Source organism: Micromesistius poutassou (assembly GCF_964030765.1).
Source record: "Micromesistius poutassou genome assembly, chromosome: 6".
NCBI lineage: Eukaryota > Metazoa > Chordata > Actinopteri > Gadiformes > Gadidae > Micromesistius > Micromesistius poutassou.
Window position 1 is genome coordinate 17,071,605 of NC_140276.1, and position 27,500 is coordinate 17,099,104.

The 27,500-nt window shown below is 49.5% G+C and overlaps 2 protein-coding genes across 2 annotated transcripts in view; both read left to right on the forward strand.

The window, feature by feature from the left end:
- Positions 1-1,645, forward strand: part of atoh8 (atonal bHLH transcription factor 8) — a 7,866-nt gene extending 6,221 nt beyond the window's left edge. Inside the window, exon 4 of the mRNA XM_084469369.1 lies at positions 652-1,645. Coding sequence (XP_084325495.1) covers positions 652-657 — 6 coding nt within the window. The 3' untranslated portion in view covers positions 658-1,645. The remainder of the gene's footprint in view (positions 1-651) is intronic.
- A 1,950-nt stretch (positions 1,646-3,595) lies between these two features.
- Positions 3,596-27,500, forward strand: part of LOC311345263 (uncharacterized protein) — a 26,076-nt gene continuing 2,171 nt past the window's right edge. The window contains exons 1-25 of the mRNA XM_084469628.1: positions 3,596-3,842; positions 6,347-6,383; positions 6,939-7,060; positions 7,573-7,828; positions 8,493-8,551; positions 9,043-9,100; positions 9,840-9,875; positions 10,641-10,749; positions 10,877-10,967; positions 11,634-11,711; positions 12,409-12,465; positions 12,735-12,784; positions 12,881-13,047; positions 16,561-16,619; positions 16,938-16,978; positions 17,441-17,555; positions 17,639-17,761; positions 18,513-18,671; positions 21,283-21,477; positions 21,538-21,618; positions 21,746-22,699; positions 24,008-24,244; positions 25,107-25,223; positions 27,022-27,065; positions 27,293-27,399. Of these exons, the coding sequence (XP_084325754.1) occupies positions 3,780-3,842; positions 6,347-6,383; positions 6,939-7,060; positions 7,573-7,828; positions 8,493-8,551; positions 9,043-9,100; positions 9,840-9,875; positions 10,641-10,749; positions 10,877-10,967; positions 11,634-11,711; positions 12,409-12,465; positions 12,735-12,784; positions 12,881-13,047; positions 16,561-16,619; positions 16,938-16,978; positions 17,441-17,555; positions 17,639-17,761; positions 18,513-18,671; positions 21,283-21,477; positions 21,538-21,618; positions 21,746-22,699; positions 24,008-24,244; positions 25,107-25,223; positions 27,022-27,065; positions 27,293-27,399 (3,415 nt within the window). The 5' untranslated portion in view covers positions 3,596-3,779. The remainder of the gene's footprint in view (positions 3,843-6,346; positions 6,384-6,938; positions 7,061-7,572; positions 7,829-8,492; positions 8,552-9,042; positions 9,101-9,839; positions 9,876-10,640; positions 10,750-10,876; positions 10,968-11,633; positions 11,712-12,408; positions 12,466-12,734; positions 12,785-12,880; positions 13,048-16,560; positions 16,620-16,937; positions 16,979-17,440; positions 17,556-17,638; positions 17,762-18,512; positions 18,672-21,282; positions 21,478-21,537; positions 21,619-21,745; positions 22,700-24,007; positions 24,245-25,106; positions 25,224-27,021; positions 27,066-27,292; positions 27,400-27,500) is intronic.

The window sequence follows — 27,500 nt, forward strand, 5'->3', positions numbered from 1 at the left end:
GAAACCTACACAACATTGTCTGACAGCAGCAGATCTGCTGCTCCAGCTGAGGGTCCTCTGCTCTAGAGGGTCCTCTGCTCTAGAGGATGCTCTGCTCTAGAGGGTCCTCTGCTCTAGAGGCTCCTCTGCTCTAGAGGATGCTCTGCTCTAGAGGCTCCTCTGCTCTAGAGGATGCTCTGCTCTAGAGGCTCCTCTGCTCTAGAGGATGCTCTGCTCTAGAGGATGCTCTGCTCTAGAGGATGCTCTGCTCTAGAGGCTCCTCTGCTCTAGAGGATGCTCTGCTCTAGAGGATGCTCTGCTCTAGAGGATGCTCTGCTCTAGAGGCTCCTCTGCTCTAGAGGATGCTCTGCTCTAGAGGGTCCTCTGCTCTAGAGGCTCCTCTGCTCTAGAGGGTCCTCTGCTCTAGAGGATGCTCTGCTGCAGCAGTGAAGGGCAGGACCAGAGGAGGCTGGTTTAAACCACATCTGTAGGCTGTGGTTTTCCCTCAGCAGTGGGGTGGTCCGCTGGGTGGTCTGGTGCGTACCACCAGCTCTTTGAGTACACTGTGGACTTTATTATGTTCTTAATGAAGATCTAATCTGACCACCGACTGGTTACCACAGGATGTACCACTAGAGTTGAACCGTGGTTTGTGTCTTCTTTGTGTTTTAGGAGTGACCTGACCAGAGGAGTACCAGTCTGTCTCCTCCTCCTCCTCCTCCTCCTCCTCATGGGACTCACTGTGTGAGGGAATCAAATGAGAGGAGAGAACACATGAATGCAAATCAGAAGAGAGAAGAGCCAGAAGAGGAGGAGGAAGTTAAGAAGGCTGTGAGCTCTAGAAGAAGAGGTGCTTCTGATACTGCACTAAGGGCTCTGGAGTACAGCGTTCAGAAGTGAATGGAAGCTCTAATGTTTCTGCAGTGAAGAACTGCTGGAGTACGGATCACACAGAGGGTGGCCTGTAGAGATATAGAGCCTCACTGATGCCTGCTCTGCCTTAACCCTTGAGCCTCTCATCAGGCTGTGGAATAACAAGAGATGCTTGATTCTCAACCTCATATGTTTACCCCTTTTACATTTCCTGTCTCCCAGTTCAGTTCCACATTGCGTTTTCTGAATAGAAAACCATGGCTTTATATGTTCTATATGAGGATGGGTCTTTATATGTTCTATATGAGGATGGGGTCTTTATATGTTCTATATGAGGATGGGGTCTTTATATGTTCTATATGAGGATGGGTCTTTATATGTTCTATATGAGGATGGGCTCTTTATATGTTCTATATGAGGATGGGGTCTTGTTATAGTTTATGTATAACATATTGCACTCTTATTAGGAAATTGCAATTTGGAACCTTTTCATTTGATTGACACTTGAGTTTAATTGTTGGAGCTCAACTGTCAAATAATCAGACTTGGGCTAATGCTAATGCTAATGCTGATGCTATCAGGCTGTTGAACACAGTGGCCCGCTGACTGAGCTACGTATTAAAGACCCAACATCTGATATGTGCACATTGATTGATAAACAATACAATTAATAGAATACAGAATCATTCATCTGTGTTTCTTTTTGAAGAGGATATGTGTTGCTATCGTATACAACAAGGTGAAACGACCTGTTTGTTTTTTGTCATAGTGTAATGGTATGTTAATTTTGATATTTGAATTGTGACATTAAAATTACACTCTAATAGAATTTGTTTTAATTATTTGTTTCAGAATACACGCACGCACGCACGCACGCACGCACGCACGCACGCACGCACGCACGCACGCACACACACACACACACACACACACACACACACACACACACACACACACACACACACACACACACACAGTGTTTCGGACTACGTGTTTTTGTTAGTTAAAGAAAATAAAAGTTGTCCTTAGGACCTCCATCTCTTCATGAATCCGCCTGAACCGGGACCCATTACAAAGCGCACCACGCCACCTGGTGGACGAATCACTACTCTGCCTCTGCACACTTTCTCCTTCACCGTGGCTGCTACACACCGGCAACTAGGACTATTTTCATCAGTTTTTGCACAGTATTGTCTATTCCCTTCTAAAATGAAAACTGAACTCTAAATCAATCACATACTAGGAATGAAAATGTGTTTGCGTCACCAAAGGTTACACCAAAAGTCGATCAAAAGTATAAACCTAAAGTTCAAAATATAATAATATTTATAATAATAATAATATAAATCATAATATTGACATGCAACAAATAATTGTTTAACAAAAGGTTTAAAATATACGACTCTTAAATACAATTAAACCAACCATTCTGACCTTTTATTATTTTTGGATATCCAATGCAACAGCAGAAACAACTAAAAATACAAGAATTCCTTTCCTTCTCCATAATTACTTATCAGTAATTGCCTTACATTGTGTTGTTGAACATGTACGTTTTAAATGAGGCCTATATCTGATGATTTAAAACGGCATTATTTTATTGTATCACTGCAATTTAACATGATTTTTAATTTCTTAACTGAGCTTCTCTCAAAATTGGAGCAGTCTCCAGAAACATGCATCCCAGGATATTGCCATAGCCTTTAGGGATACAAAAGCTTCATAATTCCAAATTTGACTTTCCGAAAAACAATTAGGACTACACCTTTCCCACAAGGCGTCACTGTTGCTTATATAATAAAGACAAGAAGTTACAAAATCAGATATAGTCTTATGCTATGTTTATGTTTAGTTTCTGCTTGTATCGCAGGAAACGAGGCCTCCGTCCGCCTCTCCGCGGCCGGGACGGACCACCCTGTCGGGGTTGACTCTGCAGGTTATTACCCCCTACCACCACTACGACGGTGGGATTGAGACTTGAGCTGCCGCCTCTATCTGTCTGCGGGATTACGTTCAAAATAAACCCCACTGTGCTGCCTTTGATTGGTCCAGTGTTAACACAGGATGCCGACGGATTAGAACGGCTCTGTGCACCAGAAATCGCCAGTGTTCTTTGGTGTGTTGGACGGGAAGCCGCCGTCTCTACCTCTCGGGCAGGAGCCTGAAAGTCACCGCCGGGCCCATGCGTGGCAACGCCCTCTCCCAGCTTCCAGTGGAGGAGACGGTTACCTTAGTAACCACGGGATACGTACGAGACACGCGCAACGAGGATGCGACGATACGACTACAACTTGAACCCATGAAAGAAGCATCTTCTTGTGACAGGTTTGTGTGACGAGCTAGAATATGTGTGTGTGTGTGTGTGTGTGTGTGTGTGTGTGTGTGTGTGTGTGTGTGTGTGTGTGTGTGTGTGTGTGTGTGTGTGTGTTGAACATTGTTGTTTTGTGTATGTCAGCTGTTGAGATCTAGATTGTGGTGGGATGCTGTGAGGGGGGCAGCATGGCGGGATGTCGGCCTTGAGTTCACCACATGTATTATGACAAACTACGATTATTAACAATATATATATATATTTTTTTTTTTTCACACTCACACCACAGGATGGGTGACATAGTTAGCGCCGCGGAGCCATATCGAGCCCGGGGGGGGAGGGAGGGAGGGGAGCAGCAACACTACACCGCGCTATTCTAACGCGCCAGACCCAGCGGCGACCCACACCGGGAGCAGCGAGGGAGAGAGTCGACGTGCAGAGTTACACATAGGAAGTGGAATCGAATGGAAGCGAGCGTGTTGTGAGGGGCAGATCTAGAGGAGGCTGTGGTCGTGTGCGGTAGGTTATTCCTCCTCCATGCGGCGGACTGTCCTCCACATTTGTTTGCTGTTGTAGAATTATCCGCACCTGCTCAATTCTTCTCGAAGATGGCCTAATGGTTTATGGGGGAGACGGGTGTCCTGTTCTCCTCATCCTTAAAGCACGTATACTGACTGAGGTAATCTACAACATATATGTATATATATATATATATAGAGAGAGAGAGAGAGAGAGAGAGAGAGAGAGAGAGAGAGAGAGAGAGAGAGAGAGAGAGAGAGAGAGAGAGAGAGAGAGAGTCTATTCGAGACTACTGTGTCAAAGCTTTTGTGTCCCAGGTGCAGCGCAGGCCATGCGGTGCGTGTGACGACTGTCAGTGTTATTAAATGCATGGTTTGGGTGGTGTACCGGTGTACGCCTATGTTTGTTACATCGTGTCCGCTAGCTGATCGTTAATGTGATCCCGACACGGCGGGACGTGGGGATGGTGACGTGAGGATGGTGACGTGAGGATGGTGTATCACTGTGCTGCTGTTCAGAGTGGAGGTTCAATGGCTGCAGCGGTTTGCGCCAAACATTCTCATTGACCTCTCCTTCTTTGATTCAGTTTCATTCATTTATTTCACTCATGTTTTCGTTTCTATATTTCGGTACATATATATATATTTTTATTTTTATTAGAAGTTTAACTTATGTAAAATATGAAAAAAAACAAAAAAACTTTTAACCTCAGGTCATAATCATATTGAAGAACAATACCACAACTTTATACATGGAGACCGTTAAGTGGCGATGAGTGAACCCACCGTAGTGCTTCCTCCCATTTCAATCATTTCATGTATTTGCATCAATCTACTTAGATCAATGTAATTTAGTACTGATTTATCACAACAAATCAGCCAAATTACTACTTTCAGAGTCCTCTCTCCTCTCTCCTAGTAGTTCAGAGTCCTCTCTCCTCTCTCCTAGTAGTTCAGAGTCCTCTCTCCTCTCTCCTAGTAGTTCCTCTCCCCCTGGTGGTTTGTTGTGATGTTGTGATGGTATCTCCGTATACACTGAGGTTTAGCTGTTTAAAGAATAAAAGATAGCTCCAGCGGGTGTAGCTCCAGTGGGCGTAGCTCCAGCGGGCGTAGCTCCAGCGGGTGAGGCTCCAGGTTCAAGTTGGGGTTGAGGTTCATCTTCAGGGGGTCAGGCGTTGGGGTGGAGGGTCAGGGGGTCAGGCGTTGGGGTGGAGGGTCAGGGGGTCAGGCGTTGGGGTGGAGGGTCAGGGGGTCAGGCGTTGGGGTGGAGGGTCAGGGGGTCAGGCGTTGGGGTGGAGGGTCAGGTGTTGGGGTGGAGGGTCAGGCGTTGGGGTGGAGGGTCAGGTGTTGGGGTGGAGGGTCAGGCGTTGGGGTGGAGGGTCAGGCGTTGCGTCACAATGTCGCTAATAGCTCCGTTGCGAACTTCAGATTCTTGAAGAACCATTTAAACCCTGAGGTGTATTTATACCCCCGAGACGAGCTGCTCCACACGCCGCAGACAACTGAATATATATATATAATATATATATATATATAATATAATGGGCTTTGCAAAAGGTAGAGTTAGTATTTTAGTAAGAGCCTCATACGTTATCAATAGACGGTGTGTGGGGCCGCCCCCTCACTGAGGCTGTGAACTTTGGACATCATTTGTATTTTCTGTTCGTCGTTACACTTCATTTGCATTCTATTTGCATTACGTACACAATATTTAGAATATGAAACGTTATGCGCCCATGTGTGGATCTGTGTTCCTGTGGGTGTGTTGGACGGTCGGAGGTGCCCCCCCCCCCCCCCCCCCCCCCCGACTGACGGGACATGAATACAGAAACATCTGGTCCACATTCTTTCATTAATAATATCAGAAGGGAACAGAGGAGGGTTGGTGTCACAGCCCGCCCTCCACCCAGAGAGGGCGTGGCCTAAATGATGGAGCACCAATAACAGCTGACTCAATCCCACTGTCAGTAATAATGAAACAATACTTCATTTAAAAAAACTATAACTATATATAATGGTTTTATTAAGTTTGTATACAGGTTAGGGTAACACTACCCTATATGTAAAAAAGAAAAACACAACATACCATTGACTTTGAAGAGAGCAAATACACTTCATGTTGGACATGAGTATGCCCTATATTTGCATGTCAGTACAACTCTTTGTACATCAGAGATGTCCACACAAAGGTCTGTTTGTACGTCCACTGACCCCCTAGCTCTGAGAGGACAGTGGACACCTACCCCGGGTCGACTAACTCTCTGTCTCTGACCCTAACACACTATCACCACCCTACAGCCCAACTATCTAACGCCTGTCTCTGACCCTAACACACTATCACCACCATACAGCCCCACTATCTAACGCCTGTCTCTGACCCTAACCCTAACACACTATCACCATTCGTTATTATTAGAACAGGTGCAGCTGTACAACGTTTAGTGGTGATTGGTGTTTATGACGTTTAAACTTTTAGACACAAAATGGGGTTTGTCAGTAGATCTAATGGCAATTTAGCATTTTCATACAAGAAAGAGCATTTGGTAGGGGGAGAAATAAATAATATGAATCCTTTTTCGGGAGATAATTAATATTTAGTTACATTTCACCTAACCCTGTTAACTATTTGTTTTTATATTCATTTATTTTTGTATTTTGTCCACAGGATCCACTAAGGAGCAACAAGAGCATCATGGAGCCTGGTATTTCAATATTTAACTCATTGTACCTTTGTGTCCCAGTTTAAGAGCAAATGTAGGTTAATGCCTCCTAAAACCATTGAATCATTTTAGGGGCTTTGTCCGTGTGAATGTGTGAGGGCCGATCTGTGTGTTCATATGAACGCCTTTTAATATAATGCTTTTAATCAAACGCATGGAAATTAAAAATCTAATTAAAATCTAGATGACAAATGACTAGATAACAAAACATGTAGTGCATGCAGTCTGTAAGCATGTGAGCTCTTTGTTTACATCAAGCTCTTTGTTTACATGTGAGCTCTTTGTTTACATGTGAGCTCTTTGTTTACATGAGAGCTCTTTGTTTACAGGTGAGCTCTTTGTTTACATGAGAGCTCTTTGTTTACAGGTGAGCTCTTTGTTTACATGAGAGCTCTTTGTTTACAGGTGAGCTCTTTGTTTACAGGTGAGCTCTTTGTTTACAGGTGAGCTCTTTGTTTACATGTGAGCTCTTTGTTTACAGGTGAGCTCTTTGTTTACAGGTGAGCTCTTTGTTTACAGGTGAGCTCTTTGTTTCAGGTGTCTGGCGTCCGGAGCCCCTGCGGGCCCCGGGCCCCGCCCCGTCCTCGCTGGCGGCTAAAGGGTTCCGTAGCGTTCAGCTGAACCTGAGCAGGAGGCCGGCGGCGCTGGGGAGCAGAATGGTGAGCGCCATAGAGTCAACATTAATCCACTGTTTGACCGTAAAGGTACTGGGTTAGAAGAACGTTCTTTATCCCCACACTAATGGGTCTGGATCCACACAAGAACACACGTCCTGTGTTCAGCTTTATATCATAGCCTATCCATTCATTTGTTTAAGAGACATTTGATAGATTTGGTTGTTAAGAACAGAGCGAAACCACATACAGTTGTTATTCGTATTTTCAGTGTAACAGTTTATGTTCAAATCAATATTTGCACAAATCAAAATATTTATGATATATATATTTTACTAATTGCCACAATCCTCTCTCTCTTTCTGTCTCACTGTCTCTCTCTCTGTCTCTCTGTCTCTCTCTCTCTCTGTCTCTCTCTATCTCTCTCTGTCTCTCTTTGTCTCTCTCTCTCTCTCTCTCTCTCTCTCTCTCTCTCTCTCTATCTCTCTCTGTCTCTCTCTCTCTCTCTCTCTCTCTCTCTCTCTCTCTCTCTCTCTCTCTCCACTTCCTCGTTAAAGGGGAATGGCAGCCCGTCGTCTCTCCCTCCGCTCTCCCCCCCTCCTCCCCTCCGACCCTTCACCTCTTCTGCTGGCGGTCGACACCAAGGCCTCCCCCTCTCTCCCTCCTGCCCTCCTCCCTCCACCTCCTCCACCTCCTCCACCCCTCTCTCCTCCTCCACCCCTTTCTCCTCCTCCACCCCTCTCTCCTCCTCCACCCCTCTCTCCTCCTCCACCTCCTCATTTGGCTTGGAGCTCAGGCACAGTCGGAGTGCAGGTGGGCTGCTCACCACACACACACACACACACACACACACACACACACACACACGTGTATATAGACACTCCCCTCTGGGCCCAGGACTAGGTCTGTGTGTCCCTGGTGGGTGAGATGGGAGGACTGTAAAGCCACGCTGAGCCGTTCAGCGCGGCACGTCAGCGGCCCTAAGGCCAAGACAGCAGATTAAATGAAAGTAAGCTGATTGGGACGGCTGCCGTCTGTGTTGTCCCTTTGTGTGCGTGAGGGTGTGAGTCTGTGTTGTCCCTTTGTGTGCGTGAGGGTGTGAGTCTGTGTTGTCCCTTTGTGTGCGTGAGGGTGTGAGTCTGCGTTGTCCCTTTGTGTGCGTGAGGGTGCGAGTCTGTGTTGTCCCTTTGTGTGCGTGAGAGGAGTGTGAGTCTGTGTTGTCCCTTTGTGTGCGTGAGAGGAGTGTGAGTCTGTGTTGTCCCTTTGTGTGCGTGAGAGGAGTGTGAGTCTGTGATGTCACTGCAGCTCATGAATAATTATTAGGATTGATTTGCTAGTAGGTCTCTTTTATACAATGAAGACTTTTGTATTAATCCATAATAATTATTTAATGTATTAAGAATATATATAAGTAGGAATTTCAATGCTTATTGTACAAAATAAGCTGACGGGTCTATTAACACAAACGCTCTGCTAGATCACATCAGCGGGGAGCAGAGGACCTGCAGCCCATTGGACCAGCCCTCCAGCACAACGGTGAGCGCTGGCTGGACGGGAGGAGTTCTCTACCAAAGCTCCACAGTACTGTGTGGCCCCTAGGGGGCCCCTAGGGGCCACACAGTACTGTGGACCACCACAGATAACCCGTGGCCCCTAGGGGCCACACAGTACTGTGGACCACCACAGATAACCCCTGGCCCCTAGGGGCCACACAGTACTGTGGACCACCACAGATAACCCCTGGCCCCTAGGAGCCACACTGTACTGTGGACCACCACAGATAACCCCTGGCCCCTAGGGGCCACACAGTACTGTGGACCACCACAGATAACCCCTGGCCCCTAGGGGGCCCCTAGGGGCCACACAGTACTGTGGACCACCACAGATAACCCCTGGCCCCTAGGGGCCACACAGTACTGTGGACCACCACAGATAACCCCTGGCCCCTAGGGGCCCCTAGGAGCCAGGCTGCGTCTTCCTCCGAGTGCTTCCCTCGTCCTTCATCAGTTCTGTGTTGTGTTTTTCAGAGAGGAAGGGACTGGTATCGTAACATGTACAACAAGATTCATGTGGTCCAAAAAGCAGGTGAGTGGGTGAAGGTGGGCCTGGCTGTAGAGACTGCTCTCTGAGGACCGTCTCAGTCTACACTGGTGACTCAGAGGCACCAGACGCTTCACAATACAGCTGACCTTCCAGATGAATCTGATGTAATCCTGAGACCACCCTGGATTTGTTAGCGGAGTGTATTTTTATGTTCTATCCATTCAGGAATCAGGCTCAGCTTACACTTGTAGTCTCACGGTGCGATCCCATCCCAGCTTGTGGCAGCTTCACCTTCACACACGCATTGACGTAAGGCTCTGTACCGTAGAACGATCGGACCAATCAGAAGACGACACTGAGGCCCGTATCAAGTCGGTGAATTAACGAGCAAACGTTTTTCGGGTGATCCCATACTTACTTCTATATTATATATTCTATTCTATTATACCAATACAGCTTCTTTTTTTTGCAAACAAGGTCCTTTTTTCTGGACAGATTCCAAAATCCAGGAGCTCCTGTTAGTCTGGACGGCGGCTGGCTTCAACCAGTGTTGCGTTAGCGCCCTCTGCTGGCCGCGCCGCTCTCCCTCGCTGGGTGAACATTCCTGAACAGAGCTGAGGGAATGTGTTCTCCTGTCACTGAGCGTGTGGGATACAGACTGCACTGTGGTTCATGTGTCCTATCATAATCCAACCCTTTATCCACAGGTTCAATTGGACCCGGAATGGAGTGTTTTAATTGAAGCTCTCACTGAAGTTGACCCTTTGTGTTTCATGTTTAGGTCCAGAACCGGCAGAAGCCTCCAGCAGCACTCAGGGTGAGCCTCGTGTCATCAGGGGTTCACATTATTATGTTCACACATCATGAAACTATTTCAGACTACAGGAGCAGGGCTTATTGCTCTGAAGGCAGCATCAAAAGGGCGGGGGGGCCCATCAAAAGGGTTTATCACGCCTGCATTGTCAGGGTGGGGGGGCTCAGAGTGAGAGGAGTGAGAGGGAGGGGTGAGGAGTGAGAGGAGTGAGAGGGAGGGGTGAGGAGTGAGAGGGAGGGGTGAGGAGTGAGAGGAGTAAGATGAGTGAGAGGGAGGGGTGAGGAATGAGAGGAGTAAGATGAGTGAGAGGGAGGGGTGAGGAATGAGAGGAGTGAGAGGGAGGGGTGAGGAGTGAGAGGGAGGGGTGAGGAGTGAGGGAGGGGTGAGGAGTGAGAGGGAGGGGTGAGAGAGAGGGGTGAGGAGTGAGAGGAGTGAGAGGGAGGGGTGAGGAGTGAGGGAGGGGTGAGGAGTGAGAGGGAGGGGTGAGAGAGAGGGGTGAGGAGTGAGAGGAGTGAGAGGGAGGGGTGAGGAGTGAGAGGGAGGGGTGAGGAGTGAGAGGTAGGGGTGAGGAGTGAGAGGGAGGGGTGAGAGAGAGGGGTGAGGAGTGAGAGGAGTGAGAAGGAGGGGTGAGGAGCAGATTTTAGGAAAAATAGGAAATCTTGCATATTGAACATTCCTTATATGAAGGCAGAATGATGTTCCACCAGCCTGTAGCTGTAGGGTTCATGAGGCTAACGGCTACGGCGGCTCTGGTTGCCTTTGTTCCAGGTGTCGCAAACAAACCGTTGCCTAGCAACAACCCTGATCCCAGCCGCCTGCCCCCCGGCCCGGGCGGCGGCCTATCGTCCCCCTCCCCCCGGGACGCACACAGAGACAGGTCAGAGAGAGAGACACGCCCGGTACGGTGCCCACAGAGTCACACACACACCGTCAACAGAGTGTGTGTGTGTGTGTGTGTGTGTGTGTGTGTGTGTGTGTGTGTGTGTGTGTGTGTGTGCGTTCAGGAGGGGGGCCGGGGGGCCGTACCGCGCGGAGCCGCGCAGCATCTTTGACTACGAGCCGGGACGCTCGTCTGTCCTGGAGAGAGAGCAGCCGGTCAGTACACACACACACACACACACACACACACACACACACACACACACACACACACACACACACACACACCTTCTGTCTTATGGAGTCATGGGTTCCCTGGTTTATCTCCCCTCATAACGCCACCAGGTCGGCAGCGACAGTGAATGTACTACAGCTGGACTAGAGCCGGTGTACTGACCCTACAACAGCCTCATGGCTCATTATCCCCACATGACTCATTATCACATCAATCACAGAGCACCACTGCACAGGAGCATGGCTCATTATCACATCAATCACAGAGGACCACTGCACAGGAGCATGGCTCAGGGCTCCAGGGCGGACGCTGTCAGTCCTTTTGCCGTTCAGCGTAGCTCTGGTGACCAAAACCAGAGCAGCAGTTATTATTAGAGTTAGCAGTGACTCAAAGTCAAAGAAAAGGACAATTATTTGAAAAAAATTAGATCAAAATTGATTTGCTACAAACTTGGCCCACGTGACCGAAGTGAGAATGCCAGTCTTGGTCAGACACCACGTGATACGTCCAAGCAGCCACGCCTTCATCCACACCAACAAATCCATCTCTACCGCCATCTTCTACTTTATCCCATTCCTAGTATCCGTTCCTCCTTAACCTCTCCTTCCTTCCCATCCTTCCTCTGTGCCTCCTCCTTCCTCCCCTAGCCCGTCCGTCCCTCTGATCTGTCTGTTGAGGATGAGCCCTGGTTCAGGTTTTTTGCTGAGTTAGAGTTTGGCCGCCCGGTAAGTTCTGGTTTCTCTGGAAGGGAGATTGTGTCAACATGATATTGATTGGGGCATATATTACATTTAATTGAAACGTTTGGAATTCATATGGTTTGTTTGCTAAACCTGAATGAATAGATGCCAGATGATGTTACATTTTTTTTAAGAATGGTAATGGGTTGGCAGCTACTCCTGTGTCTGTTTGGCTGGGGTTTGGATTGTTGTGTGTTGGCATTCTACTCATTCTACTGAAGAACCACTGAACGAGCCAAAGGACACCCCAGGGATCTGTACTATAGGTACAGCGGTATGGTTCTGCTGGGGTCCTCCTCAGCTGACGCTAACACGCCGAGGCCTTTCTCTGAGCCTGTGAGCCAACAGCGTCAGGGAGACACGACCAGGGTGTAGGAGAGTACGTGAGGAGCCATAGCCTGGTACCATGCATACAGAGTACCGGAATGGTACCTAGAAACAAAAACCTAGAAAACCTAAAACCTAGAAATTGTCTCCTGAGGAAAATATCTAATTTTCCCTGTTCCTTGATCTCTTGTCTCCTCCTCTCCTTGGTTTAGCTGGTAGTTGGTTGTCCCGTAGTGTGGACCATGATGCCTACTGTTACTCTACTTTGAGACTATATGACTATATGACTGTATGACTATATATTGTTATATAACTATATTACTATATGAGTCCTCTCCTCTCCTTTCTTCATCAGCCTCCCAAGAAAACTCTTGATGAGATGCTGAACGAAGATTCTCCACTTCCTGAGCCGGTAACGTTAACTCAAAGCTAACGTTATTCAGTAGAATTGAACTTTACTAAAAAATGACTTCAATAAATCTTAGAGGTGGAGGCACATTAATTGAGACTCTAAATGATGTTTGTATTTATATGTTTATGGTGGAGACACCGTGGTGCACGTGTAGCCTCAACATCTGAATCTAGGTATGTGTGTGTGTGTGTGTGTGTGTGTGTGTGTGTGTGTGTGTGTGTGTGTGTGTGTGTGTATGTGTGTGTGTGTGTGTGTGTGTGTGTGTACAGTTATCCAGCCGTTTGAGTGGGGAAGACAGATTCCTACAAAGTCCTGCAAGGTGAGTGTGAGCCTACAGATGACTGTGAGGACCTTTTGATACATTCAGCATTCTAACTCCTCATGCATTATTCTTATAATGTGTCCTCCCTCACAGTTGGTCTGATGACTACATCAACTGGGGGAAATCTCAATCATCAATATCCCACTCCTCCAGCTGCCATACAGCCAATCAGAGCCCGGTCAGAAGTAACCCCACCAATCAGGCTCAGGCGTGGCCTTCAGCGCCCGCCCACAGCTGTGCTTCACCTATCAGAAGCAGAGGTCAGTCAAAGGTTACCAACAGGATAACTACTACCTAGGACCATTTCTTAAACACCCTCTTGTTTGTTAAAGGTACAATGTGTATGGTGTAGCGGCAGCTAGTGCAACAGACTGACAGACATCTGCTTCAAAAGTTTCACTTTTTTTACCATTACCCTATGGAAGAATGTTGCTATCCAAAAATAACATTTGTGATACATCTGTACACGTCATGTTATCTAAAGCGTTCAGGGATAAATACAGGTCTATGAATGGAGTTGCACTACATTAGCACTACATTAGCACTACATTAGCACTACATTAGCACTATGGATGCAGTAAGTGGACTGTGTTGAGCGTCAACAGGCTGTTACACACAATGCGTTCAACGGTTAAACGGATTAGTTCGTAGGCTGTAAATGTTCAGCCACAGCTAGTTGCTGCCATATTCTACACCCTGGGCCTTTCCGTGTTATCATCGGTTAACCGTACTGACACCTTCCTGTCTGTCTGTCGTGTGCTATGTGCATGTTACAATGTCCTGTTTCGTCTCTCTCCCTTACTGCGGCCGGACGCCTCGTCCTCAGGTGGGGGCGTCCATGTTGACGGCTGTCACACACTAAGCATGCAACCAGGAGAACATGACCTGCAGCACACTGACACAGAACAGACTCCGCCTCTGCTCCGGCACAAAGACGCTCAGAACGCACACGGCGGTGCAGAGTCCACCGAGGCCCTGAGCTCTGTCGGCAGCATGTGTTTAGCAGATGGATGGGGGGGGGAGGAGGAGGGGAGGGAGGAGGGAGATATGAACAGTCAAAGGCTGAGAGCAGAATTGGGAAACATGGACAAAAAAGAGGAAAGTAAGATGAACAAAACATCCACACCATTGACCAAAAGCGCCACATGGCACGAGGAGGTCGACGGGAGAGGGAGCTGCACGGCCGAGGGCCCACCTGAAGAGGGACGCGTCTACTGGATAGAGGCCACCGAGGGACGCAGGGAGGAGGGGCCGCAGGAGGGAGCACAGCCGGACACCGATGTAGAGGAGGAGAAGGGGGAAGCAGAGGAGGAGAGGGGAGAACGACAGAGGATCCGGAGAAGCAAGGAGCCAGGAGAACCGCATGTTGTCACCCCGTCGCGCTCCAAAAGTGTGGGCTCTTTCCCGCTGGGATCGCAGCAGAGAGAGGGCCACCGACAGAGTGGCCACACTTCAGCGGGCTTCCTGAATCTGTACCGCTCTATGCACAACATCAACAGAAAGGAGGTGATGTCAGGGCATTCCCCCAAAGCGGTGTGTGACATACAGGCCCGCATATTGGCCTACAAAGAAGAGGTGGTCAATGACAAGCTGAACAAGGCTGAGCCCAGAATGGTTCCGCTCCACTCTGGAGAGGAGACAGAACGCGCTGGAGCCACGCCGGCGCCCACCGTGCGGAACCGCATCTCTCAGTTCCAGCGCCTGATCAACAAATCTCAGTCCATGCCAAACCTTGGATGTAGGGGAGGAGGAGAGAGATGGCCGAGCGACAGAGTAGGGGAGGAGGCTGGACATGGTCGAGGCCAGATGCCAAACTCCAAACCTCCCCAACGCGGCCCTGCCTCGCGACTGGGGGGGACGAGCGACGGAGCCCCAGAGAGCCGGCGCGCACCCGAAGGCCGTTCCACCGTTGTCCATAAGCCCGCAGTGATGCACTTCCTGGATAAGAAGGAACCCCCACAGACCGAGAGCTGCTCCGTGTTCCAACCGTTGAACCACAACACTCACCTCTGCTACGATCAGGAACATATAGGCAAGAGCAAGCGTGGTACTTCACATACTGTACATGGAGATAGCAGACATTTCAATGAGACGTGCACAGATTCCCCTCCCGTACGCTATATCAACTCAATAATGCAAGACGGGGCACATGCAGGCCACGTCAACTACACGCACCATCGCAAGCATCTCCACAGCCAATGTAGCGAGGTCAAAGAGCACTGCAGCAGCCCTCAGCAAACCCCTTCACAGGAATGCAAGGTTGAGGAAGGCAGCCTGGCATTGGACTGGTTAGTGTACAATGGCTCTTCTATATATAGCAAAAGTGAGCAGGAAAGAATATCTTATTCTGCCCATCCTCCCGATTTCTCTCCTTCAAACAACCACAAGAATCCTTTGCCACGCAGGCCTTCCCCGCCTGCCACGCCAAGTCCAAACCTCTGTGGAGGGAGCGGCCATCAGAGGTCAGATCATAACCAGCTTGCGAGCCTACTCAGTCCCACTCCTTATCTGACCCAGGGAGCTCAAGCCTTGAGCAAATCGCCCAAATCAAGAGCTGTCAGTCCCTGCGTGATGCCAAACTCCTCCGGCCCTGACCGCTGCAAGCTCACTGGTAACCCTGTAAGCACACAGCAAGCAAGGCAATTCTTTGCAGAGCTCCAGTACAGATCAGATGGATCCACCGCCACCACAGAGCACAGGAAGTACACTTCGTCCTCTGAGAAACCCCAGGTCCCGACCCGGGGCCCCGCGATCAGGTCCCGCAGTCCCGCAGGCTCACTTCCACCCCAGCAGGAATGTGGTAGGCGGCCCGCTCCTTGTTCCAAAGCCTTAGATAGCCCGTACCCGTACCCTGCCTCCCTCACCGTCCCGCCTCCTAGTGGACCTCTAGACCCCCCCAGACCCCCCCCCGCCCCCCCGGACCCCCGCAGAGCCCCGCGCTCCCCCAGCTCCGTGTTCCTGGCCCTGGAGCGCGCCCTCACCGGGATCTGGGACTACCTGAGGGAGGAGGGGGAGGAAGGGGAAGAGGGGGAGGAGGGGGGGGAGGAGGGGGAGGAGGGGGACAGCGGAGGGACGCCGCGGGCCCCTGAGCGGCGCTCGTCCCTCTGGGCGGTGGAGCAGCAGCGGCCGGCGCTCTCTGGCCGGGGGGGGGGCCCCAGGGCGGGGGGGCAGAGGACCAGCAGAGCTGGGACTAACCAATGGGAGCTGGGCGTTGGCGTACGGTGCACCAACAGCCTCTCCGATCATCACGCTGTAGCTCGCTACGAGCGGCGGGACAGAAGAGAGGAGCGTGGGATCTGCCAAGGTTCACCACCTCCACCGCCCCTCATGTGACCATCGCAGGCCCATCTCATATCTATAAGAGTAACGGGGGGGGGTCTGATCAGGTTGGATTGGGGAAATCAAATCAAATATATTTCCCATCATATCTGTTTGGCTTGCAACCTACCATGCATGTGAGGAGGTTTAGATGTCCACCAATCCCCTGCTTCTCCATCTACCATAGAACCTGATCCAATAGACCCTTTGTCCATCTCTATGTTCTGTCTTGTGCTGTAACTGTTTGTGTTTCTTGTGTTGCCGTCAGTTGTTAATGTGAAGTTGTGATGTTGCTCTGGCTTGTGTTGTGTTGTGCTGTGTTGTGTTTAGTCCATGTTGTCATTATAGAGTTATATAATATCAAATATTTACTATAAAAAATATGTACTTTGACCGCATACCTTGAACTGCAGTATGTTCAAATCCTAATCAAATCCTCTCTTCTTCACGCCCAGAGCCACCAAAGCCCATGTTCACAAACTCAGGCCTCCCTGACAGAGCGTCTGTTGTTGAGGTAAGGAGAATACACACTTCATGTCTGAGTTAATGTGTGACAAAACATATTTTTAGGACACGTCGGCCAGCAAAGGATTTGATTAAATTGTATAGCATGATCCTGGGAAAGTACAGGCAGCAGAGTTACCAAGAATACATTCAGTGAGACAATGGGTCACAAGCCATTCTCTGGTGACAAATTCAGGAAACTATGTTACATCACCATACAAAGATTAAAAGGAAATCATTAAAAATACATTTATCAAATGTGTAATATTTTTTTCTAATATTAATTGTGTTTTAATTGTGTATTAAAACGTCTTTGTTCCGTTTCCAGAGCGCCAGGGTTCTCTACAACTTTGACGCTCACACCTCAAAGTGAGTTCATTGGCTGAGCCCGTCTGACCCCAGGGCCCATAGACGTCAGCAACGTGATCAACTATGTCCATGTTTGGTTAAGATATTAAATGCATAGAATATAATATAAGTATGTTAAATTAAGAATATCAAGAACATTGATATTCAGCAGAATAACGTTGAAGGTTTTCTAGTTCTTATGAACAGTGTGACTCCTGCTCACTGGGCTGCGGTCCACCTTAAGGCTGGCTGTGACTCCAGCGGTCCACCTTAAGACCGGCTGTGACTCCAGTGGTCCACCTTAAGGCTGGCTGTGACTCCAGCGGTCCACCTTAAGGCTGGTTGTGACTCCAGTGGTCCACCTTAAGGCTGGCTGTGACTCCTGCTGTCCACCTTAAGGCTGGCTGTGACTCCTGCTGTCCACCTTAAGGCTGGCTGTGACTCCTGCGGTCCACCTTAAGGCTGGTTAACTCCTGTGTTTAGGGAGCTGTCCCTGAGGAAAGGCGACGTGGTGACCATCAGCAGACTGGTGGACACTAACTGGTATGAAGGCCGGCTCAGGAGAGCAGTGGGGATATTCCCCGTCTCCTACGTCCAGGTCAGTCATCTCTCCAGTCGGTCCGTCGCAGTGTTTGTCTCATGAGGGCTCCCTCACCCCCCACCTGTCTCTCTCTCCTCCAGAAGATCTGCCCCCCGCCCCGCCGCCCCCCCCCGCCCTCCGCCCCCCCCCGCCCCGTCCTGGGGGAGGCGCTGGTCCGCTTCAACTTCACAGCCGACACCCCGGTGGAGCTGTCTCTGCGTAAGGTAGGCTCCTCCTCCTCTGTCCCTGTGGCTCCTCCTCCTCTGTCTGTGGCTCCTCCTCCTCTGTCCCTGTGGCTCCTCCTCCTCTGTCTGTGGCTCCTCCTCCTCTGTCTGTGGCTCCTCCTCCTCTGTCTGTGGCTCCTCCTCCTCCGCCTCTGATTGGTCCGTCTTGTGCGTTTGGGCCGACCGTTTCGATGCCCGAAAACACATTTTTCTGAACCAGGTCCCGGGTGGATCAGATATAAACGGACCTTTGCGGTTTCATGTTAGGATTCGTGTGGACGCCTGAGACTCAAACGATGACGTCATCTCCCCCGCACCAGCTGGACGACGTTAGAGTTGCGTTGAATTATTATAATTGTTTTTGGATTTGTATTATTTTTGTAGCTTTAAATACAGCCCCTTGGTCAATTTAATTACTAACTGTACATTAACAAGTATTTCTGCTCAATCTAAAAGGTTTAACAACTGCTTTCTCCTCCTCGACTGTATGTTTGTATACAGAGCGCAGGCTTGATGCGCTCCACTTTTTTTTGTGGAGAACCAGCGCCACACAGTGGTCTTGAATATGTACTACAGCGTTTCTACGGCTCGATGCGTTTTCGCCATGAGTCCGTCTTTACGGAGATATTCCTGAAACGCATCAAAGGAAAACGGAGGGGGAAAGATAGTTTTCGCCCGTGTGGACGGGGCCTGAAGTAGTGTGTTGGTTCCCTGAGCTGATGTGTGTGTGTGGGGGGGTGCATGTGTCCAGGGAGAAGGCGTAGTGATACTGAGGCAGGTGGATCAGAACTGGTATGAAGGCTGTGTCCCGGGCGGAGTCCCGGGCGGCCAGCGGCGGGGGATATTCCCCGTCTCCTACGTCTCTGCGCCCCGCGGCCAGCCTAGCACTCCGGTAGCGGACTCTGAACAGGTACACAGCATGCCCTGGTAGCCTAGAGACCGTCTGTGTGGCTTGGTGTGCGCTGTACTCGTTCTAGAGTGAGTTGGATGTTTAATTGTGTGGCTTGGTGTGCGCTGTACATGTTTTAGAGTGAGTTGGATATTTAAAAGTGTGCTCATAGGTGCTGTAGGTAAGAATATAGAGTCAATATAGAAAGCGAAGGACAATTTTGAAAATAACCACCAAAAAATGCCTCCCCCCTCTCCCTCCCTCCCTCCCTGCTTGTTTGGTGTAGCTGATAATAGACCTCTGAAGAATAAGTCCCGCCTCCAAGACTTCCCTCGGTCAAATGTCTACGGGGAATAACATGGGGTTTATGAATGATCGTACATAACAAACTCTGTAGGTGGTGGAGAAGTAAAAGCTGCGTCACGTTTTCAACTACAACCGTTTTCAACTACAACCGTTTTCATCTAGTTTCAACTGGGTTTTTGGATTTTTGGTGCCGTTAAAGTAGCATTAATAAGCATTAATACTTCTTTAACGGCACCAACAATCCAAAAACACAGGCGAAACTAGATGGAAAATGTGTGTAGTAGTTCAAATGTCAAATGTCAAATTCCCATGTTATTTCACATAGACATTTGACCGAGGGAACCGGAGCCTTGGAGGCGGGACTTATTCTTCAGAGGTCTATGCCCTGTGTGCGCATGTGATTGACAGTCAAGCTGGATTTCCCTAACCAATCAGGGAAGAGATGCCATGATTGGTCAGAAATCAGTCGGGAACAGTCCTAAACAACAGATGTCTCTTACAGAAGCAGGCAGTCAAGCACAACAACCATATAAAACTAGCGTACTAAACATCATATACATTCACTGACTGAAGAGTGCTAGAAATTTTATCAAAACAATTTTTAATGCTGAAACTTAAACTTGAATCTTAAAATGTTGCATTTTCCACTGAGAATAAATTTATCCACTTTGTGTTGTCCAAGACAAACCTAGACGTACGTTTTGCTGTTTCTTCCAACATTCTAAAACGGGTAAGGGTCGTTCTGGACGACAAAAACAAACGGGCTATTCATACTTTGCACGTGACATCACAACGACTGACTGGCGGGCAATAACTCCAGCAACGAAACCTAGTAACCTAATCAGGACGTCGCCAGTAATTACCACACGAACAGTCCTTAGGTTCCTCTCAGTCCAAATACCGCCATGATGGAAAGATTAGTTCAACGGGAGCATTTGTGCCAGGCATACACATGGCAAACTGACAAATTAGACATATATACACATATTTTTGTACGGAATCTCTGAAATCTCTGCTTCTGAAATGCGCGAACATCTCCGCCCAGCACTCATTCCACTGCAGATTAAATCGCGCAGCATTCTGTAACAGCAACTGTGCGATCATCCCTGCCCTCATACATTGTTGAAATAATATGCTGGATGATTTAATCTTTCTATGTGTTTTTTAGTGAATGATCAGGCTATAATAAGACCACATTGGCTATGTAATCGCGGACAAAAGGGGACATTTCATAGTGGATGGTGGAATAGTAACATTCACCTTTGCTTTGATTATGAAGATATTCCTGTTTTTCACCTCCCATACGACAGCGTTGTTAACCCATCCGTAGGCTTTCAATTTTTGTGCGGTATAAGGTTACAGATTCTCTATGAGATAAATGTAAATATCTCCAAACTCCAAGTCTGGTAGAGTCTTTGCCAGCTTCAAAGCAATGAATACATCAGTATATCAAGTTCCGAGTATGTTTATCTTCTCTTCGTATCTAATTTTAACATTTTGTGACATATGGTCTAAATAGTTGATTGATTTAAGTATCGGAAATCTGCAAGTCTGCAATTCCCCTGGTTGGCCGATGTTCGTCTCCATTTTGCCAGCGTTTGATGCCCTCCAGGTATCCATGGTAGTCACGTGACCGCAAAGTATGAATATTGTGGTTTAGGTTGGAGAACGATGAGCTGACCGATGTCAAATGATAGCGAGTAAAGTCCTCATACATAGTGTTAGGTTAGAGAATGATTTAGAAAGAGTTTTTAGGAATATCCAAAAGTGAATATCCCATCTGAATAGAATATTGCCATTATAAACTTGCCACCACTATAACTTTCCCAGTATCCCACAACGGCATTCATTTATTCAATATATGCATTTATTAAAATCTTTTCTCAGTAATTTCTAAAACAATGGAAAAAAAAGCATGGCAAGGCTTGACTTCACCGTTTGAAGTGTTTGTTTTGATTCTCATGGCATGATATTGATATAAAATGTATTTAAGGTAAAAGCAATCTGTGAAATCATCCTAAACATCAGTGACTATGTCAACACTAAGAACCAATCGAAATGTGATCAAAGCTCATGTAGCGGACATATGCATCAGTTGAGCATCAGCCTCTTGTTCTGCCTCGTGTTGGGGGGGGGGGGGACCGCAGTCATGTGACCGGAGCCCGGAGCATGTGGAGCTGAACAATGCATCGATTGATCATTTATTTTTTAATGTGCATTACTTTAACGATGAGGTTCTGGTTGTGATAATGAGGCGTTAATAGTGATCGCAGCAGTAGTGTTATTGTCTTATATTCTCTCTCCCTGCCCCCCCCCCCCCCCCCAGCCCTTACCCTCGCGACCTCGTGTTGACCCCTGGGCCGTCCCCAAGGGCCCTGCTCCCTCGTCCTCCTCCTCCCAGGCGACCCTCCAGGCCCTCACAGAGGACTGGATCTCACTGACCTTTGACCTCCCAGCCTCCATCTCCTCCCCCCTGCCCCCCTCCCACTCTCATCCCGCTGGAGGCCGCGCCTCCTCCTCTGCGCTGTCCGCCCCCCCCACCCCCCCACCCTACCCCGCCTCCTTCACCCCCTCCCTCCAGCCCGGGGTCTCCACCCCGGGCCCGACTCCGCCCCCTTACCCCTGCGGCCTCCTGCTGGAGATGCAGGAGCTGGACGCCTTGGTGTCGCCGTTCTGCCGCTACCTCCCCCTCTCCCCGCTGCCCCCCCCCCTCAGCCTCCCCCTTCATGTCCCCCTCCCTCCCTCCTTCCCGTTCCTCTCCGTCGCTCTCCTCCCCGCCCGCCCCCGAGGACGGCTTCATCCCCATCTCCTCCCCCAGCTCCTGTCTGTCTGGCCCCTCCTCCAGAGAGGGAAGCCCCTCCCCGCCCCCCCTCCTCCTGTCCCCCATTCCTCTGATTGACAGCGTGGCCAACCTATCACAGCTCAGAGCTGTTCCTGCCCAGCTCCCCCCCTCCAGCTCCCCTCGCCGCCCCCTGGACCTGGTGGTGGTTGAAGACCCCGCCCCCCCGGCCCGCCCCCCCCCTGGAGACCCCTCTCAGCTGGTCCTGGCGTCGCGGCTGGACCAGCAGACCGCTCTCGCCCGGGAGCAGGAAGAGGAAGAGTTCTCCAAAGAGCTGGCGTCCTTCATCCATCCCGGTCGCCCACAGAGCAGGCCGCTGCCCGCCGCTCTGCAGCTCTGCGATTGGCTGAACGACGAAGAGGTGTCGGACAGCGCGGCGGTCATGGACCTCCCCCTGCTCTTCATAGAAGAGAGCGAGGAAGAGGAGGAGCGCGATAAGGGAGCGAACGTCGTCTGTGCTGAAGTTGGTCTGCTGAAGCAGACTCAGCCAGACCGCCTGAAAGACCCCAAGACCATCAGACCAGACCCCGCCCCGCACACAGAGATGGAGACTCAACAGGAAGCTGGGAGGACGGCGGGGCCGTTGAAGAGGCGACTCCCAAACAGAGCGGCGCCGTGGAGTGGAGGCTGCACAGGAGGACAGCATCAGTCAGAGGATCAGAGAGCCTCAGAGCTACAAGAGGAGGAACCACCCAGCAGAAAGGATTCAGCGTATGAGAATAAAGTGAAATCCACAAAAAACACCTTCGTACCTCTGAGCGATGGAGAGTACCAGAAGCGTATGGAACAGTATGATGAACGTCAAACCGACGCACTGGAAAAGAAAGCTTCCTTCAGACCCTTAATGGAGAAACAACATCTGGACCCTTGGAAACAAAGCTGTCAAAAAGAGACGGAAATCCAGGTAACAGTGTACCGCAGCACGACTACCGCCCCTACTACTAACTAACCTCTACTACTAACTAACCTCCAGCCCCAGTACTACTACTAACTACCCTCTGGTGTGTGGAACGCTAGAGCAGCTGGAGCGCTACGGCTAACCTCTGGAGCGCTACGGCTAACCTCTGGAGCGCTACGGCTAACCTCTGGAGCGCTACGGCTAACCTCTGGAGCGCTACGGCTAACCTCTGGAGCGCTACGGCTAACCTCTGGAGCGCTACAGCTAACCTCTGGAGCGCTACAGCTAACCTCTGGAGCGCTACGGCTAACCTCTGGAGCGCTACAGCTAACCTCTGGAGAGCTACGGCTAACCTCTGGAGCGCTACAGCTAACCTCTGGAGCGCTACAGCTAACCTCTGGAGCGCTACGGCTAACCTCTGGAACGCTACGGCTAACCTCTGGAGCGCTACAGCTAACCTCTGGAGCGCTACGGCTAACCTCTGGAGCGCTACGGCTAACCTCTGGAACGCTACGGCTAACCTCTGGAGCGCTACAGCTAACTTCTGGAGCGCTACGGCTAACCTCTGGAGCGCTACGGCTAACCTCTGGAGCGCTACAGCTAACTTCTGGAGCGCTACAGCTAACCTCTGGAGCGCTACAGCTAACCTCTGGAGCGCTACGGCTAACCTCTGGAGCGCTACGGCTAACCTCTGGAACGCTACGGCTAACCTCTGGAGCGCTACAGCTAACTTCTGGAGCGCTACGGCTAACCTCTGGAGCGCTACGGCTAACCTCTGGAGCGCTACGGCTAACCTCTGGAGCGCTACGGCTAACCTCTGGAGCGCTACGGCTAACCTCCGGCCCCAGTGTGTGGTCGTGGGACGTTTGGAGCTCAAACAGTAATCCATGGAGGCTATATTCTATTCCATTGGTGTCGTTGGCGATTGAAAGAACTGCCACAATTTATTTTGCACATTTTTAAGCATGAGGTGCATCATTTGGTTATTTTCACACATATACTGTGAGCTTGCTGTAAGAACAAAGAGTTGGTGGTGTAAGAAATAAATGAACATTAGAAAGTTTCTCAAGCTTTTCCTAATGTCTTATTTTGCCAATAGTTGATGAATGATTGATTAATGTTTCCAATGAAAAGCTAACAGCCAAAAGTCAATTTGCTGATTCGGGCATAACTTCAGAACTTGACCTAACACAAAGTGTGTGTGCCTAATGCACTGTATACACACTGTATATACGTGTGTGTGTGTGTTGTTCACTGTATTAGAAGTTGGTCTTCACACTTGAGCTCTCCTCAACCTTGTGTCTCCGTCAACAGGCTGATCAGTCCCCTTCAGAGTCCTGCTCTGTGGCCTCAGCACCGCTGTACTCCTACTCCCCCGTCCCCAAACCAGCCCTCCCGTCTCCCTGCCCCGCCCCAGCCCCCTCCCCCGCCCCCTCCCCCTCCCCCGCCCCCGCCCCAGCCCCCTCCCCAGCCCCCTCCCCCGCCCCCACCCCCGCCCCCTCCCCGCTGTGGGCCAGACTCCGCTCCGAGCTGCGCTCTCCCCGGCAGAAGGTGCATAACCCGAGTTCATCTTTAAACTCACCTGCAGTCGTTACAGACGTCGATAGACCATAATAAGATCATTTGATGTTGAGCTCTAAACATATCCTTCTTCATATGATTTAAACTTGCTGTTGAATGATACTTCACTGAACCTGATTACTTCAGTGAACTATTTGTACACGGTATCTAACCAGTTTTCTCAATCAGATGTATCTTTGTATTGATTTATATAAGTTGACATTTTTAAATGTTGCATTATGAATACGGTATCAAACAGACATTTAATCCAAATGCATTATGCATTAATGTCTTGGATTTGTCAGTATAATTGTTGGAATGGTCAGACGTTGACTAGTGCAGGCTTTACTAGTGCATGTGGTTTGTACATTACTGAAGCTGTGGTACAGAGAGCAGAACTAGTTGATGCTGAACAGCAGAATGCCGGCAATCGATGTGATGCCTGCTGTTTGTTCCCTCAACTCTAGAAGCTGACAACATTTACATTGATTCAGTTATTCATTTAACGCTGACTTGAGCATCATTTGTGTCACTAAAGCACTATTGTAGGCTATCATAATGACTCAAGTGAGTTTATGAGTTGATATATTATAAACACGCTATTATTGATCTATATTTTAGTGCTGATTAGTATGCTCTATGTGTTTGGTTGTGTGTGTGTGCGTGTGCGGTGTGTGTGTGTGTGCGGTGTGTATGTGTGTGTATGTGTGTGTGTGTGTGTGTGTGTGTGTGTGTGTGTGCGGTGTGTGTGTGTATGTGTGTGTGTGTGTGTGTGTGTGTGTGTGTGTGTGTGCGTGTGCGGTGTGTGTGTGTGTGTGTGTGTGTGTGTGCGTGTGTGTGTGTGTGTGTGTAGCCCTTCCAGAGGGAGGTTGTGGTCAAAGGTAAACCTCCCCGTAGTCCCGTCCCCTCCAGACGGCTCTGCTCCTCCCCCCCCCGCGGCCCCACGCACTCCCCTGCTCCCAGGGTACAGGTCAGCGCGCACGCGTGTGTGTGTGTGTGTGTGTGTGTGTGTGTGTGTGTGTGTGTGTGGGGGGTCACTAAGTGCATGGACTGTCAATGCTCTCCTGGTTCCCATCATGTGTGGCAGTGAGGAACCAAACGCTCCTCTAAACGGTCTGATGATTGTGTTTCTCTGCATCCAGTGAAGGATGGAGACTCTGAACGTTTGCCTGCTGACGGCCCTCTGGGCCCTACATCCCTCTGGCCTCACGTCCCTCTGGCCTCACGTCCCTCTGGCCTCACTCTGGCCTCACGTCCCTCTGGGCCTCACGTCCCTCTGGGCCTCACGTCCCTCTGGCCTCACTCTGGCCTCACGTCCCTCTGGGCCTCACGTCCCTCTGGGCCTCACGTCCCTCTGGCCTCACTCTGGCCTCACGTCCCTCTGGGCCTCACGTCCCTCTGGCCTCACGGCCCTCTGGCCTCACGGCCCTCTGGCCTCACTCTGGCCTCACGTCCCTCTGGGCCTCACGTCCCTCTGGCCTCACGGCCCTCTGGCCTCACGTCCCTCTGGCCTCACGTCCCTCCCTCTGGCCTCACGTCCCTCCCTCTGGCCTCACGTCCCTCTGGCCTCACGGCCCTCTGGCCTCACGTCCCTCTGGCCTCAGGTCCCTCTGGGCCTCACGTCCCTCTGGCCTCACGTCCCTCTGGCCTCACGGCCCCTGGCCTCACGTCCCTCTGGGCCCCTCTGGCCTCACGTCCCTCTGGGCCTCACGTCCCTCTGGCCTCACGTCCCTCTGGGCCTCACGTCCCTCTGGCCTCACGTCCCTCTGGCCTCACGGCCCTCTGGCCTCACGTCCCTCACTGATGGAATACAGACCCTGTGTGTGTGTGTGTGGCGCATCAACACGATGAGTTACAGCTCAAAATATTGGAGCTTTTACTCTTTCATCTCATCTTATGAAGGTATCGAGCTGGGGGTCGTTTTTGTTTTGAAGGAATTTTGTCCAAAATGAGGTTAGGCGCTATGAATAACATTTGGCAACGCTATGTTGCCATGTTAACAAAAGAGAAATTGCAACCAAAGTACAAAATATGGCATACATATACAAGGTTAATATATGTTCAATTAGTAATCTAGTACTCAGTGAGTCAGAAACATAATACTATTGCGGTCCATTTAATTAAGATGACACATACAACATGAATCAACATCTACACTCTTACTTATCTAGCTGAAATATGTCCCTCATCCTATACGTCATTCATATCATTGTCTAGAAAAGTACATTTACAATCTGTCCATCGAATTTCGATCGCTTCCTGTAGATTCTTTATTTTATCGTGGTTAGTCTGCGGCTCGATAGAAGAGCAGAACTAGCACTCTAAAGAATAGCTGACTCAATATACTTGTATTGGACTTATACTACCAGGACTACTCCTAATAGCGTCTGGCTTCTGCATGTTAATCTGTTATATCCTTGGCTTGTTCTAACTATAACTTTATAAAATGCTTTCCCCATGACAGTGTTGTCTGAATCAAGATAATCGTCTCAAATCTCCATTGCAGGTGTTTTCAAATGTGCTCATTATTTGAAAGCATGATGCAACAGTAATAAGCTCACTGTTGTTGAGGATATTTTTTCTCATCGTTTTGTTGGCAACATGATTCAGTTCAACAGATTTGTCATCTTTCCAAGCATTGATACGAACCTTTGCATGGGGATGCTGCAAATTATTTAATGAAAAACCTTGATTAACTCTTTTCTCTCTCTCTCTCTCTCTCTTTCTCTCTCTCTCTCTCTCTCTCTCTCTCTAAATCTTTCCTGTAGCGCCAAGCATTTCCTCAGGGAGGCTTCCAGTGTGGGGGGGAAGCGTGAGTAGTTATTATATATATATAACATAAATGCTTTACATTTGAGCTTTTATCCTAGTCGAGTGCTATCAATTAGGATAAAAGCTCAAATGTAAAGCATTTATGTTATAAAGGTTAGAAATGAACGGCATATTAATGAAGGTTTGGATTATTTCTAGATCATTTGGTTACGTGGGAATCCTTTTCCCAACGGTCTGGTCGGTAACATTAATGAAGTCTGTGTTCAGGTTCACCGTGCTGTACAACTACCACCCCCACAACGACGACGAGCTGGAGCTGACCGAGGGAGACACCATCGACGTGATGGAGCAGTGTGACGACGGCTGGTTTGTAGGTGGGTCAGAGAGCCTCATGAGGTACAGTAGGACCTCAGTGAGGCTGTGGGGCTCATGAGGTACAGTAGGACCTCAGACTGAGGCTGTGAGCCTCATGAGG